Below are 16504 nucleotides of genomic sequence, written 5' to 3'. Positions count from 1 at the left end.
AACCCCGGGCCATGTGGTCTTGCCTAGGGCTGGAATTGGTCACTCCCAATGTATCCCTCCTGATTTTTATCCATCACACTTAAATGTGGGAGCACCCGTTCTGCCACCACCACCTTTCTGTGCCACATCATGTCTCCTCACCTCTCTGCTCCATATCTGTACCTCCACCGCTCCTACCCATCTGGCAGAGTGTGGCTTCTTTAAATCTTTGGTTGTCAGACTCCCATACAGTTTGCTTTTCTGGAAGTTCTGGGTGTTATTTGTTTTGAGGTTAGTTGTAATTCTTCTTGTGGTTGTGTGATGAGGTAAAGCATGTCTACCTGTGCCTCCATCTTGACCAAAAATTCCAGGATGGAACATTCATATATGCAACAACATGGGCAACTCTTAAGGGCATGATACTAAGCAGAAGAGATTGGAAATCAAAAAGTACATACTGGAAGATTCTTCTTATATGAAGTTATAGAAAAGGCAAAACTAATCTATGGGTGTGGATTGAAACTGTGGCTCTCTGATGGGATATGAAAAGTGACTGCAAAGGAGCCTGAGAGAATTTCCAGAATGATAGAAATCTTCCATAACTGGATTTACGCATTCACCAAAACACATTGCATTGTACATTTAATATGTGTACATTTCACCTAAAAGAAACCATAAAGACATATTTAACTCTAGCTAGTAGATTTACCTCTCATAGCGGTATAGGTTAGTAACTCTGAAATTACTTTCTGTGTACTCAGGTCTTGAGCAAATAAACAGGATATATTCAGCATAATGAGAGCTAGGCTTCTCAGTGTTGGGGGAGGGAATTATAAATATGGACAGAGGGAAGACTACAATGTGTGCCCTGTGGTGTGGGTTTGGAAGTGGAGGTATCAGTAAACTCATGGTTTTATATAAATAGAAATATACTTACATGTATATGTGTACATGTAGTATGTATGGATGTATACACATGTACACACATGCACACACATTTACTAACTCTATCTGCTGAGAGGGCCTGGAAGCAATGATGTACCAGGAATAATGAGCACATGCAGAGTGCAGATCTTGGTTTCTAAATACAACCCTCTACTAAAAGGAACCAGGGGTTTTTGGAAATGGCTGACTCCAGGGCTGGAGCAGGGAAAGTACAAAGTGGCCCCAAAACATCCTGTGCCATTAAGTTAAAACGTAACTTAAATACTAATGGGGATATATCAAAGGAACAGAGGGACCAAGTTGAAGGAGTTCCCAGTGGTCTAATGTGAGGTAATCTGGACATTGAGATAAATAATGATTGTGATGGAAGTTCGTTGTTGTGGAACCCACTGACAAACTAATTGAAAATTATGTGGATAAACTAACAGTAATTAATAAAATAGGAATGACAGTAGTTGGAGAACATGTTCTACTCAAGAAATTACTATTAATGCCCTGATAAATAGCATCCTTTTCCTGGACTGCAGGAATGCCAACTATCCAAGTACACACACTTGCTGCTAACTTACCAAGAGCTTTGACATCACTTCCAACTCTAACAACAGTAACCATAGCACACCTAGTGAGAATAACAGTTATAAAACTTAGTTCAGAAATTTAAGGTATTAAAAATAATTCATTTCCTTCCTTCCTCCCTCCCTCCCTCCCTCCCTCCCTCCCTCCCTCCCTCCCTCCCTCCCTCCCTCCCTCCCTCCCTCCCTCCTCCCTTCCTTCCTTCCTTCCTTCCTTCCTTCCTTCCTTCCTTCCTTCCTTCCTTCCTCCCTTCCTTCCTTCCCTCCTTCCTTCTTTCCTCTCCAGTCAATGAAAGGGAAATTTTATTGAGGAACCATGTGACAGGATTCAGGCAGAAACAACCTGGGCCCCATCCTGTGGGCCCAAGGAGGTGGTGGAGGAGCCTTATTTAACCTTCTTGGGGCACAGGTTGTTGGTACGGCCACACTTTTTCTTGCGGCAGTTGACAGCACTGAGGTACAGGCAGACATAGAATTTGCAGCAGATCATCTTTCTACAGTTGTACTTTTGGATGAATTGGTGGGGGAAGGGCTCAGTGATGCTACCCCACAGATGAAACACAAGTGCAGGGTGGGTTCTTTCTGAATGTTGCAGTCTGAGAGTACAGCACTCCTCCAACTGTTTACCTGCAAAAATCAGGCACTGCTGGTCAGGCAGGATGCCTTCCTTGCCTTGAATTATAGCTTTTGGATTCTCACTGGTGTCACTGGGCTCAAACTTGAGGATGATTGTCTTGACAGTCAGGGTCTTCATCAAGATCTGCATCTCTGCATCTGCTGGAGGAGCTGCTTGGACGCCACCACTGACTCACTCTGCAGCCTCTCTGAGAAGCTAACAAAGTTCATTAGTTCTTTATATCAAACTAAATCTTTTGACCCCCTGGCCTCCTTGGCTGGAGGCAAACTAAATTTCCATTGTTATTAAGTCCTTTCTCCTCTCTTCCCAGATTTTTAACAGAAGTCTGAAAAAATACACGCAGGGCAGAGAACTTGCAAGTCCACTCTCCTGGGTTTTGTGTCCTCTTTGTTATGTCCATTTTCTAAACCAATCATGGTCTCTTTAAGCTTCTGCTTCCTTGGGGTCAGGAGTCTGGTAGTTATGGTCCAGCCTCCCTAACCCTTCCTAAATATCAATACTCTCCACAGGGAGCAAAGTGGAAATGCTGGAAGGCCCCTCCTTCTTCCCTGCCTTTGCCTCTAAGATGCTTCTCTTCCCATTGGTGTCTTCAGAGAATGAGAGCATGATTTATCTTATGAGGTTTGGTTTTTAGAAAAATAAAGATCAAAAGATAAAGCATCTTTTGAGTAATTTTATTCTTGGTGTACTAGCCTCCAACTTCCTCTGAGGCACAGGATTAATTGTGGAGCTGAGGGGGCACAAAGGTCCTACCCAGCTTAGTGAAATGGGAGAGGAGGTGTGTGGGAAGTTGGAAGAGACACCTCAATAAGTCATCTTGTCACATAGCTTATGTATAAGTGACCCTGTGTTGTTTGTAAAATGAAAATCAATGACTTGTGCATTAACCATTCATAAGAACCAAAAGAAAACTTGTGTTTTTAGATTAGTTTTAGGTTTATCATGGGAATTTTGTGGTCCATTAATCCTTTTTTTTAAGGATTTTATTTATTTATTTTTAAAGACAGGGGAAGGGAGTGAGAAAGAGATGGAGAGAAATATCAATGTGAGACAGAAACATCAATTGGTTTCCTCTCATCTGTGTACACACCGAGGACAAAACCCAAAAACCAGGCATGTGCCCCCAACCAGAAATAAAACTAGCAACCTTTTGCTTTGCAGAAAAATGTGCAATGAACTGAGCCACACTGGTAAGGGCCACCAATCCTTCTTCAAGCATCCTGTCCAGGTCCAAACTCCCATCATGTAGGACACACATGTCACTTAGCTCCTGCTCCATCGTGTCCAGGCACAGGAAACAGCTGTTCACTGGGGGAAAATGATGCCTTTTATGAACAGCTCCAATTTAAGGCAAATTCTGCCTCTTTAACTTCTTTTCATTAACCCATCTTTCATCCTTTGTTGCCACCCTGAATTTGTCTAGTTTACTAGCAGTGGTTTCAGGGACTTAATTTAAAAGTTTTCACAGGACTCTGGGTAATAATCTGCCTGGGTCTGGAATCTTAAACTCATTTAAAGCAAATAGATCTTATCTTTACTCCTCCTCTATCCAGAACTTTGTACATTCTTAAGAATGTTCTCCATATTTCATTTGAAAATTTTCTTATTAAAAAAATGAAATTGAAATTATGTAGCTCTCCTTTTCTCTTTCATTGTTTAACTTTATTTGTCATTATAAAAACAATGGAAGTTCATAGTTTTTTTAAATAGTGAAAAAAGGTAGACCATGAGAAGAAAAAGTTACCCATAAACTCAACACCCAGATCTCTCTCTCTCTTTTTAAATAAATAAGTATAAGCATGATTATACATTTACTAAATGTATAATCCAGTGGGATCACTGGCTGTACTGTTTTGAACTTACTTTCTCCACTTAACAAATACATCTTGAAAAGGCCTGCATTCTCACATTATTCTTTTATCATTATACCACAGTATGAAGCAGTGAGTTATTTGTTGGTGATTCTTTTAATTTAAAATATATCTATTTTGACTTCCACCAAGATGGAGGCATAGGTAGAGACACCGTGCTTTCTCTCACGCAACCAAGTTTAGAGACAATTATATATTAGCAACAGAAAACACAGTCAGAACACAGAAAATTGAACTTTTCAGAAGTCTGTTAACAATAAATTCTTCAGCCTGACCAGTATGAGGGGTGAAACCAGCAGCTGGCGGAGTGGTGTTGCACAAGAAAACTTGGTCAGATGGACTCGGGCACGTGGAACCCAGGCGCAGGGTTGGAACTAGTGAGAGACCCAGTGAGCGACCTCAGGGAAACAGCGAGGGAGCAGGGCTGCGGGTTGACTGTGGTCGAGCATTCATGTGCAGATAGAAAAGCGAGGGAGTGGAAGATTGGACGGGACCCAGAGGGTCCCCGAGGCAAGCGGCAGCAGATGGTGCCACCATTTACCCGCTCTGACCTTGCCTCCACATATAGCATCATAACCCAGTGACTCTGAGTGGCCCTGCCCTGGTGAACCACCTAAGGATCTGCTCCTCATCCAGCGGCGTGAAACAGCAGAGGGGGCCGCCATTTCCCCGCTCTGACCATGCCCCCACATACAGCGTCACAACCCAGCGACCTGAGAGTCCAAGGCTCTGCTCCTCATACTTAATGAGCGCGAACAGACCAAGAATGGCTCAAGAAGATCTCAAAGCCCCAGAGCCTATAAATCTAAGCGATGAAGAAATAGCAAAACTCTCAGATGCACAGTTTAAAACACTGGTGATCAGGATCCTCACAGAACTGGTTGATTATAGCCACAAATTAGACAAACATATGAAGGCAAAACTAATTGAAATGAATGGAATTGCACAGGAAACCAATAGTGATGAAAAGGAAACTGGGACTCAAATCAATGGAGTGGACCAGAAGAAAGCAAATGATGGTCAAACAGAAAAGAATGAAGAAGCAAGAATTAAAAAAAATGAGGAGAGTCTTAGGAACCTCCAGGACATCTTTAAATGCTCCAACATCCGAATTATAGGGGTACCAGAAGGGGGAGAGGAACAGCCACCAGTGAAAAACTTATTTGAACAAATAATAAGGGAGAATTTCCCCAATCTGGCAAAGGAAATAGACTTCCAGGAAATCCAGGAAGCTCAGAGAGTCCCAAAGAAGTTGGACCCAAGAAGAAACACACCAAGGCACATCATAATTACATTAGCCAAGATTAAAATGAAGGAGAGAATCCTAGAAGCAGCAAGAGCTAAGGGGACAGTCACCTACAAAGGAGTTCCCATCAGACTGTCAGCTGATTTCTCAAAAGAGACCTTACAGGCAAGAAGGGGCTGGAAAGAAGTATTCCAAGTCATGAAATCCAAAGACCTACAACCAAGATTGCTCTATCCAGCAAAACTTTCATTTAGAATGGAAGGACAGATAAAGTGCTTCTCAGATAAGATCAAATTCAAGGAGTTCATCATCACCAAGCCCTTATTATTTGAAATGTTAAAGGAACTTACCTAAGAAAAAGAAGTTAAAAAAAGATGAACAGTGAAAGGACAGCAAACTCACAGTTATTAAGTACCACACCTAAAACAAAAGCAAACTAAAAGGACAGCTAGATCAGGGGTGGAAATATAGAAATGAAGATCTCAAGGAGGGTTAGCAACAGGGGAGTGAGAGGAGAAGTGGGGAGAAGGTACAGAAAATAAGTAGCATAGATGGTAGATAGAAAATAGATGGGGGGGCAAGAGTAGTATGGGAAATATAGAATCTAAAGAACTTGAGACACATGGTCATAAACTAAAGGGGGGGTAATGGTGGGGATGGGGGGGTAGGGTGGAGGGGAATGAAGGGGGGAATAGAACAACTGAAATGGCATAATCAATAAAAAATAAAAAAAAGAAGTAGTTGCAATTCTCAGTGAGTTTTCAAGGCGCTCATCATATATTTTGTTTCTAATTTTACTCCTAATGTAATGGGGTGCTGAGCTAGAGTTTCCCCCCAAATGCAGAAAACTCTGATGGCTATCATTTGGGAAATACGGGAAATGAAGCAGGGCCACTGAGAGCTACATTTCATACCTGAAGATCTTGGTCAGTATTTTAATAACAAAAAGCTCTGCCAGTGCTCAGAGACAGGGAGATGGGTATGACTCTAACCCATGATGTGATGTAGGGGTTTCCTGTGCCTTGTGAGAGCAGCTTGGAGGCAACTTCTGTGTCAGGTGGCCACATTTGCCCGGACTAACAGTGGTAGCCAAGAAAGGCAGATTACTGACAAGTGTAACCCAGTGTGAGAGGAATTGGAAATGGGGTCATGGAGGAAAATCCATGCTGGGATTTAATACCTAGGTGTGGCTGCCATGCTGGGACTTTGCCATGTGGTATGGGAGCAGAGAGCTGGCTCTCTTGACCACGCAGTTTAGAAAGCAGTAAAGCAGGATGTAGCAGCTGAGCAGAGCTCTCTCTCTTGGCCACATGGTCTGAAAGAATGCAGAAGGACTCCCATCAGCCCACCATGAAGATGCAGTTTTGAATTAATAATGGGAGTATAGCTGAGCTATGGACTTCTGTTTCTTTTCCTAAGATATGGTATCCCTGACTGGCCTAGTTTGGCAATGGGAGGCAGGACTGTGTATGTGGGTGGGTGGGTGAGTGTTTTATAGGGACTTTGGGATTTAATGGGGACATTCTGCCAGTACTCTAAACCTGTATAACAAGACCCCCAGGGGCAGGGAGATGTTTCTGCAATATTAATGTGTCTCATTCTTGAAAATAGATGCTCACGAATATAGGTGCTGCTATATAGCCATGATTTGAATAATGCATGATTGTGAAGCAAGGGATATGTGTCTTTGGGAAGATAGGACCTATAAAAGTCCAGTGGAGACATGATCAAATTTTTCTTTAAGTTCAATGTCAGATTGCAGCTCTATCTATTCCATTTGAAAATTGATGGGTAACATATTTATGTCAACTGAAAATGGAGTCACAAATATAGCAAAATATTGATTATTTTCCCAGAAATCTGTTTTAAAATTCTTGTATAAAATCAAAAAGCAAGGCTGAATATTTTTCACTGTTCACAGGACTGTGTTTAGCCAATATGTTGAAATGCATAAAGTTGTTTGCTTTAATTTAAGCTTGCCATAATTTCAGTTTCATTTGGAATGCTGTTATGGTTTGAAACATGGTATTGATGAGTTGGTTTTCACTTTGAAGATGCATGTTTAACTAATTTAAATGAGTGGTTAAATCCACTAAAATGCTAAATCTTTAAGCCACTTTTTATTATTAAGTTTCAGCACAAATTTATTTTTTGATACCATAAATGACTTGATAACATGTTGCAAATCACAAAATCTTTTCAACATCTGGCCTCAATTTAGCCATCTTACTTCCAAAAAGTAAACATTATTGCCACAGTTGGCATCAATACTTCCAAGGAATTTCTAAAATTGGCCATCCATCAATACCTTGGCTCTTATGAAATACAGTCTTGATGATTTGCATGTTGTTAATAATTTTAAAGCTTTTGTGCATAAATTTTCTTGATGTACTATGCAATGATACTTCATCAAACACGAGTTTTAGGTGGCAATTCCATCGTCTTCTATTAATTTTACAAGTCCCTCTCTTTTCCCTACCATTGCTGGGCACCATCAGTAACTGCCAGATATGTTGACAACAGACAAAGAAAATCATATTAACAAATTTTTTACTGCCTCCTGTAAATCTCTTGATTTAGTTGTGTCTTTTAATAGCACTAAAGAAGCCATTTCTTCAGTGACATTATATCATCATCAATACCTCAAATAAAAATGGCAAATTGAGCTGTATTTGTAGCATCAGTACTATCATCCATCACCAAAGCATAAAATTTAAATTAGCAGCTTTACTCTTCAAACCTTTTTCAATTGATTTTCCAATTTCTTAAGTTCACCTGGCTATATAGTCTTGTGAGACAAACTGATTTTAGAAATATCCTCCCTTTTTCCAGGGCAAATTATACCTGCCACATTTTCTATACATTGCTTAATAAACTCACCATCAATAAATGGTTTCGATTTTGTTGCTGTTAAATACTACCACATAGCTAGCTTTTACAATGGAATCTGCCTGGGTTGTAACTTTTTGAAAATTTTTTTTATCAAGAAGACAGACTTATTTTCAGTTCTGTTGTTTTTGTCCTTATGATACAATCCTTCATATGCATTGAATTTGGCAGCATGTTTTTGTATATAGTGCCTTTTCAAGTTATAGTCTTTGTAAACTTGCACAAATTCCCTACAGATTAAGTAGAGTGCCTTACTATTTGCCTAGACAAAAAGGTAGTCATCTGTTCACTTTTCACTAAACAGTCTTCCTTCAACTGTAATTTTTCTGGTTGGGGTTTTTTCTTTTGAGACATTGTAGAAACCATGCTGGGGTTTTAAAAAATAATAATAGATAAGGAACTTTTATTTACTTTTATTGTTAAAATTAACTGACAGGAAAATAGAAAGTGAGGTTTTGGCCCTTCCACAGCCTTCTTGTCTGCTGATGCAGGGTGAAGTGGAGGACTGATTGTAGTGGAGGGCCATGTGTGGTGTGCCACTGAGGTGTGAAGTACCATTAATAAATAAGAATGCTTACCTGACTTCTAAATAACTTATTAAGCTTGGGGATGTAAAGCACCTAATGTTGCAATGGTTGGTTGAAATATGATTGATAACCACTTCTTCACTAAGTCACCACAAGCACATGTAACATCTGATGGTGTCAATTCTACTGTCAGAACTTGGAAGATAACTCATTGGAAGCCTCACACCACTATAAAACTGAAGCCACACATGTGTACAAATAGAAAGAGCATACATATGTTTATTTTATGTGACATTGTGACACATAATCACAGACACAAAAATCTCATAATGTTTTAAGTAAATTTACAATTTTGTGTTGTGCTGCATTCATACCCATCCTGAGCCACATGTGGCCTGTGGGCCGTGGGTTAAATGGCCCTGGTTTACAGGGAAACAACAGTAGAGTAGATGAAGCTGAGAATCAAATCAATGATTTGGAACATAAGGAAGCAAAACACAGAACAACAAGAAGAAAAAAGAATCCCAAATATGAGGATAGTATAAATAGCTTCTCAGACAACTTCAAGATGCCCAACATTTGCATTATAGGGGTGCCAGAAAGAGAAGAGAAAGAGCAGGCAGTTAGAATTCTATATGAGAAAATAGTGAAAGGAAATGTCCCTAATTTCGTGAAGGAAATAGACGTGCAAGTCCAAGAAGAACAGAGAGTTCCAATTATGTTGGATACTAAGAGGCCATCTCCAAGACACACCATAATTAAAAGGCCAAAGGTCAAAGATAAATAGAGAGTCTTAAAAGCAGCCAGAGAAAAGAAGTTGGTTATCAGATGTTTGCCAGGTGGAAAGGAGGAGGAGGAGAAAGGGTGAGAAGGTGAGGGGATTAAGAAGTACAAATAGAGTCCTGGCTGGTGTAGCTCAGTGGATTGAGTGTGGGCCTGGGAACCACACAATCGAGGTTTGATTCCCAGTCAGGGCACATGCCTAGGTTGCAGGCCAGTTCCCAGCAGGGGACTCATGAGAGGCAACCATACATTAATATTTCTCTCCTTCTCTCCTTCCCTTCCTCTCTAAAGATAAACAAATAAATCTTTAAAAAAAGAAGTACAAATAGATAGTTACAGAATAACAATGGGACAGAATAACAATGGGAATGTAAAGTACAGTATAGGAAATGGAGTAGCCAAAGAACTAATACACATGACCCATGGATGTGAACAACGGTGGTAGAATTGCTTGAGGGAGTGGGGGATGCTGGGTGGAGGGGGTCAGAGGGAGAAAAATAAGGAAAACTGTAACAGCATAACCAATAAAATATAATTTAAAAACAAAAATAAAAAACAGCAATGAAAAATATTATTTTAATGGACAGTTCATGTCTTTTGCCCTTTTATATAAAAGTCCATTTATAGAGTGAAAAAAACAAGCTCATGTTCCTCATTTGGTGTTTGTGCTTCTACTATAGCCTGCCTAACAAAGATTTTTGTTTCTGACACACAGTTTCTTTCTTTTTTTAAGGTGTGTGCCTAAAAGCCAGTGACTTATTTGTATATTAGTTGCCAAGTTCCTCTTGGGTGTGACAGAAAGTAATATCAATCAATTGACTTTTCGGTCAATGCACTGTTTCCATTGTATTGAGAACCCATTATATAATAATGTAAAGATACAGAATATCAGGAAGAAGAGTGGGGATTACTGTGGACTTAGCAGAAGCCATGTCTCCATCAAGTCACCATCCCACCTGGGTTTCACTGTGCTCCTTAATAAAATAATGATGTGAACATAAAAGACCTCAACAGTTCCTTACAATGCTCAAAAATGAAATACTGGAAGGAAATGTTAGCTACACATTGATTTGGAGAAGTACAGGACTGGAAATGACTTCTCATTCCTTACTCAATGCTTGTCTTTTTTCCATTATCTTTAAGATCTTGTTTTTTTATTCTCCCCAAACTCTTCCTTGGTTTTCAGTCATTCTTTTGACATCCCAATCACCTTTAACCTTTAGGCACATATGAGCAATACTTTGGGACTCCAAACATTTTTATCTGGCACTATCATAGGTCACTGGACTTGATTTTGTTGAATGCTGATTGCAAATCTAGAGGGCCTTTTGCACAGCACTGTATATAATATTTCAGTAAATCCTTGCTAAGTGGCTGGTCAAAGAAGTCAGAGAGGGTATATAGAAATCCCTTCGAGACTTCTGGCCAAAATGGAGGTGTAGGTAGATACACTTTTCCTTCTTGTACAACCAAAAAAAAAAAAAAGGACAACAAATTTCAAAACAAAAACCAACCAGAACTGACAGAAAATTGAACTGTATGGAAGTCTGACAACTAGGGAGTTAAAGAAGCATTCATCCAAACTGGTGGGAGGGGCAGAGACAGGCAGCCTGTTAGGAGAGGATGCATGGCAAGGCAGCAACTGGCAGTCCCACATTTGCATGTGGATAAACCAGGAGGAACAACTGGGGAGTGAGACAGACCACCCAACCCAGGGTTCCAGTGCCAGGGATAAGTCCCTATAACCTCTGACTATAAAAACCAGCAGGGGTTGGGGTAGTGGAAGAAACTGTGGGATTCTCAAGATTCTCTATTTAAAGGGCCCACAGTTTACTTAGGGCTTAGCAGACTTACTCCCTCTGGGGTCCAACACCAGAGCAGCAGCTGAAAGGTAACTAATGGCATGCAAGGGGAAACTGAAGTGTCTGGTATTAAGGAGAGTGCTAGGGGACAGTTTCCACCCAGGCAAAACTCCAGAGTATAGGCAGCAGCATTGTCCCCTTTCTGAATCCTCCCTTACACAAAGGTACAGAGCAGTAGCACCATATGGGGGGCTTCATGAACCTGGTTCACATGGGTTTCCTCACCCTGAAGATTACCTAAGTCTCCACCCTAACCAACTTACCAGTGTACTTGTATATCATAGGCCACACTACTAAGACAGGGAATCAAAGCAGCTCTACCAAATACATGGATACAAACAGGGAGGCTACCAAAATGAGGAGACAAAGAAATTTGGCCCAAATGAAAGAACAGAACAAAACTCTAAACAAAATAGAAACAAACAATCGATCAGATGCAAAGTTCAAAACACTGGTTATTAGGATACTCCAGGAACTCACAGGGTACTTCAATGGCATAAAAAAGACCCAGGTGGAAATGAAAGTTGCATTAAGTGAAATAAAAAAAAAATGACAGGTAACCAAAGTGGAGTGGATGAAGCCAAAAATCAGATCAATGATTGGAACATAAGGAAGAAAAAAAGCAATCAGAATAGCAAGAAGAAAAAAAGAATTAAAAAAAAAAACAAAAAAAAAAAACAAGAATAGGCTGAGCCTCTGGGACAACTTAAAACGTAACAACATTTGAATAATAGGGGTGCTAGAAAGATTAGAGAAAGAGCAAGAAATTGAAAACTTATTTGAATAAATAATGAAATAAAACTTCCTTAATTTGGTGAAGAAAATAAACATACGAGTCCAGGAAACACAGCAAGTCCTAAACAAGGTGAACCCAAAGAAGACCACACGAAGACATATCATAATTAAAATACCAAAGTTTTTGGTTTTTTTGGTTTTTTTAAAGATTTTATTTATTTATCTTTAGAGGGGAAGGGAAGGAGAGAGGGAGAGAAATATCAATGTATGGTTGCCTCTCATGCGTTCCCTGCTGAGAACTGGCCTTCAACCCAGGCATGTGCCCTGACTGGGAATTGAACCTCTATCATTTGGTTCCCAGGCCCATGCTCAATCCACTGAGCTACACCAGCCAGGTAAAATACCAAAGTTTAAAGATAAAGAGAGAAGAAGAGAAAAGTATACAGTTACTTACAAAGGAGTTCCCATAAGACGGTCAGCTGATTTCTCAAAAGAAATTTGCAGACTAGTACAGCCTGGCAAGAGGCATTCAAAGTGATGAAAAACAAGACATACAACGTAGATTACTCTAGCCAGTAAAGCTATCATTTAAAATTGAAGGGCAGATAAAATGCTTCCCAGACAAGGTGAAGCTAAAGGAGTTCATCGTTATCAAGCTATTATTATATCAAATGTTAAAGGGACTTATTGAAGGAAAAGTAGATGAACACTATGAACATTAAAATGACAATAAATTTACAACTACCAACAACTGAATCTAAAAAACAAACTAAGCAAAGAAGCAGAACAGAAACAGAATCATAGATATGAAAATCATTTGGGTGGTTGGTTATCAGCGGGGAGGGAGAAGGGAGAGAACAGGGGAAGAGGTGCTGGGTGAAGAAGTACAAATTGGTAGGTACAGTATAGACAAAGGAATGTTAAAAACAGTATAGAAAATGGAGTGGCTAAAAAACTTATATGCATTGCCCATGGACATGAAATAAGAGGTGGGAGGCTGCAGGAGGGAATGAAGAGTACCAGGTGGAGGGGGACCAAGGGGAAATAATTGGGACAACTGTAATAGCATAATCAATAAAGTATATTTTAAAAATATAAAAAATAAAAAGAAGATGCAGAAGCCTGTGAGGTTTTTTTGTTGTTGTTGTTATATTTTTTGAGGTTGCATTTATTAATCTCATATGAGTGTTGGATTTAAAGTAATGATAGAAGAGTTTCCTACCGAAAATTATTTTATAATTCTTTTTAATGCTTTTTGAAAAAAATGGTAGGGAACCTATGAGGTGGAAATAAGAGAGAAACAGAGATTTAATGAGGCATTACTGTAGTCTGTGTTTCCTTACATAATGTCTGAGAATTAAAGTTGAATTATTTTGAAATTAATTTTTTAGTGGACTCTTTAATTACACACCACTTGAGCCTGGACTGTATGAGTGAGAGCTATTTAAGTGTCATATTACCAAAGATTAAAAGGCATCCACACTCAATTTTAACACACACATCTCTTTATTGATGCAAAGTGAGATAAAATTCAAGCGGCCTGAGAAATTTAAGTATGATTTTAAGAATGACCAATAAATACATGTCAAGATTTTCATTCTTATTCGACATCATGAATGCAAACTAAAGCTCTAAGGTAACACTAATACATGGTTAAAATAGAAAAAGACATATACTGAGGGCTAGTCAGAATATAGATCAAGAACATTCATGCAATGCTGTTGTATATTTTTAAGTAGATATCAAAGATCAGTGTATGTATATGTGTGACAAAAGGCATATATAAGAATATTCATAGCAGCACTATTGAAATAGTCCTAAATTGGAAGCTATCCAACTCACCACTAACAGTAAAATGGACTATGAAATTATGATATATTCACACTGTTGTAAAGAAAACTCTGTAAATTGAGGATGAATCAACTTTAACTACATAAAATAATATGATAAATCTCACAAACATAATGTCAAGTGAAAAAAAATAGACACAAGTGAATGCATACTGTATGAATTCCTTATAAAGTTAAAAATGAGCTAAATTGACCTAGGGTGCTAGAAATTAAGATAATAGATACCCTTGATGAGGGGTATGAGAGAAAGAAGGAATGAGAGGACTTCTGGGATTCTAATAATGTTCTATTTCTTAACATGAGTGCTACACATGGATATGTTCAATTGGTGAAAATTTACCAACTAGTATACTTATGATTTAGACATACCCCTATGTATTTAACACAATTTTAAAATACTTAGTAGGTTCTTATTTAGGGAACATGGTAGCTAACAGGTGGAGTAAGACATAACTGGCACCAAAATCCAACCACATGATGCTTTACTTTTAATATTCTGTTGGATTCTGCTTGCTAATGTTTTATTTAAGATTCTTCCATTGCTATTAATAAATGAAACTGATCTATAGTTTTCTTTCTTGGCGCCATCTTTATCAAGTACTGGGACCAAAACGACACTCGTTTTATAAAATAGACTTGGAAATTTTCCTTCTTTTTTTATGCTCTGGACTATGCTAAATAACTCTGGGATTATCTGATGTTTAAAAGTAAATAGAAGATAGAATTCCCCTGTGAAATATGGATATAATGTATTTTTTTAGTAAAATTTTACTTTCTTTATTTCTTCTCTGGTAATTAGTCTGTTTGGACAGTTTAGTTTTTTTTTTTTTTTTTTTAGTCCTCATCCAAGGACATTTTCACATTGCTTTTAGAGAGAGAGAGAGAGAGAGAGAGAGAGAAATATCAATGTGAGAGAGAAACATCAATCAGTTGCCTCCAAAATGTGTTCAGACACTGGGACCAGGGATGGTATGCACCCTGACTGGGGAATGAACATGCAGCCTAGGTATGTGACTTGATGGGTAATTAAACCTGCAGTCTTTCAGCTGTGGGGTGATGTTCCAACCAGCTGAGCCACACCAGCCAGGTCTAGACAGGTTATTTTTTTCTTTCAAATGTATTTTATTGATTAGGCTATTACAGTTGTCCAATTTCCCCCCACTTTATTCCCCTCCACTCTGCACAACCCCTCCCACCCACATTCCCTCTCCTTTATTTCATGTCCATGGGTTGTACATATAAGTTCTTTGGCTTCTACATTTCCTATACTATTCTAAACCTCACTCTGTCTATTTTCTACCTATCATTTCTGCTTCTTATTCCCTCTGTACCTTTCCCCCATTCTCCTACCTCCCCCTCTCCACTGATAACCTTCTATGTAATCTCCATTTCTGTCACTTTGTTCCTGTTCTAGTTGTTTGCTTAGTTTGTTTTTGCTTTTTAGGTTCAGTTGTTGTAACTGTGAGTTTGTTGTCATTTTACTGTTCATATTTTTTACCTTCTTTTTCTTAGATAAGTCACTTTAGCATTTTATATAATAAGAGCTTGGTGATGATGAACTCCTTAAACTTGTCCTTACCTGGAAAGTACTTTATTTGCCTTTCCATTCTAAATGATAGCTTTGCTGAATAGAGTCATCATGAATATAGGTCCTCGCCTTTCATGACTTGGAATACTTCTTTCCAGCCCCTTCTTTCCTATATGTTTTCTTTTGAGAAATCAGCTGATAGTCTTATGGGAACTCCTTTGTAGGTAACTGTCTCTCTTTCTCTTGTTGCTTTTAAGATGCTCTCCTTTTTAATCTTGGCTAGTGTAATTATGATGTGCCTTGGTGTGTGCTTCCTTGGGTCAAACTTCTTTGGGACTCTCTGAGCTTCCTGGACTTCCTGAAAGTCTGTATTCCTTGCCAGATAGGGGAAGTTCTCCTTCATTACTTGTTCAAATAAGTTTTCAAGTTCCTACTCTTCCTTTTCTCTTTCTGATACCCCTATGATTCAGATGTTATAACATTTAAAGATGTCCTGGAAGTTCCTAAGCCTCTCCTCATTGTTTTGAATTCTTGTTTCTTCATTCTGTTTTGGTTGAATGTTCTTTCTTCCTTCTGCTCTGCACCATTGATTTGAGTGCTGGTTTCCTTCCCTTCACTGTTGGTTCCCTGTACATTTTTCTTTATTTCACTTTTTATAGCCTTCACTTTTTCCTCTATTTTGTGATCATACTCTACCATTTCTGTGTGCATCCTCATTACCAGTATTTTGAACTGTGCATCTGATTGGTTGGCTATCTCTTTGTCGCTCAGTTGTATTTTTTCTGGAGTTTTGATCTGTTCTTTCATTTGGGCCTTTTTTTTTTGTCTCAGCACACCTGTTATGCAGTAAGGGATGGAGCCAGGTGTTCACCAGGACAGGGCAATGCACCTCACTGGGTTGTGATGCTATATATGGGAGAGAGGTCTGAGAGGGAACAGTGCCACTTGCTATGCTCTCTGTTGGCTTTTAGTCACTTTTCCTGCTACCCAGTGTCAAGTTGGGCCCTTCTGTTACTGATTTCTGGATGGGTGGGTTTGTGTACATTCTAGGACCGTATGAGTCTCTCCAACAAACTCTCC

At 39.1% G+C, this 16504-nt stretch overlaps 1 protein-coding gene across 2 annotated transcripts; it reads right to left on the bottom strand.

Annotated features, from left to right (window-relative positions):
* Positions 1–1881: 1881 nt before the first annotated feature.
* Positions 1882–2262, bottom strand: LOC119039029 (ubiquitin-60S ribosomal protein L40-like). 2 transcript variants are annotated; one of them, XM_053665357.1, is made up of 2 exons: positions 2160–2262; positions 1882–2078 (listed from the first exon to the last, which is right to left on the bottom strand). In XM_053665357.1, the coding sequence occupies exons 1-2, from the start codon at positions 2260–2262 to the stop codon at positions 1882–1884; spliced, it is 300 nt and encodes a 99-aa protein (XP_053521332.1). The 2 variants fall into 2 exon arrangements, with proteins under 2 accessions (XP_053521332.1, XP_053521331.1); XM_053665356.1 differs by having other exon boundaries at positions 1882–2262.
* Positions 2263–16504: the final 14242 nt, after the last annotated feature.

The sequence above is a fragment of the Artibeus jamaicensis genome, unplaced genomic scaffold (genome assembly GCF_021234435.1).
Source record: "Artibeus jamaicensis isolate MK-2021 breed Jamaican fruit bat unplaced genomic scaffold, CSHL_Jam_final contig_410, whole genome shotgun sequence".
Taxonomy (NCBI): Eukaryota; Metazoa; Chordata; class Mammalia; order Chiroptera; family Phyllostomidae; genus Artibeus; species Artibeus jamaicensis.
This window is presented reverse-complemented; position numbering and strand designations above follow the sequence as displayed.

Excerpts from the sequence above, each read along its gene's own strand:
- LOC119039029 (XM_053665356.1), bottom strand. The coding sequence starts at position 2,262 with ATGCAGATCTTGATGAAGACCCTGACTGTCAAGACAATCATCCTCAAG.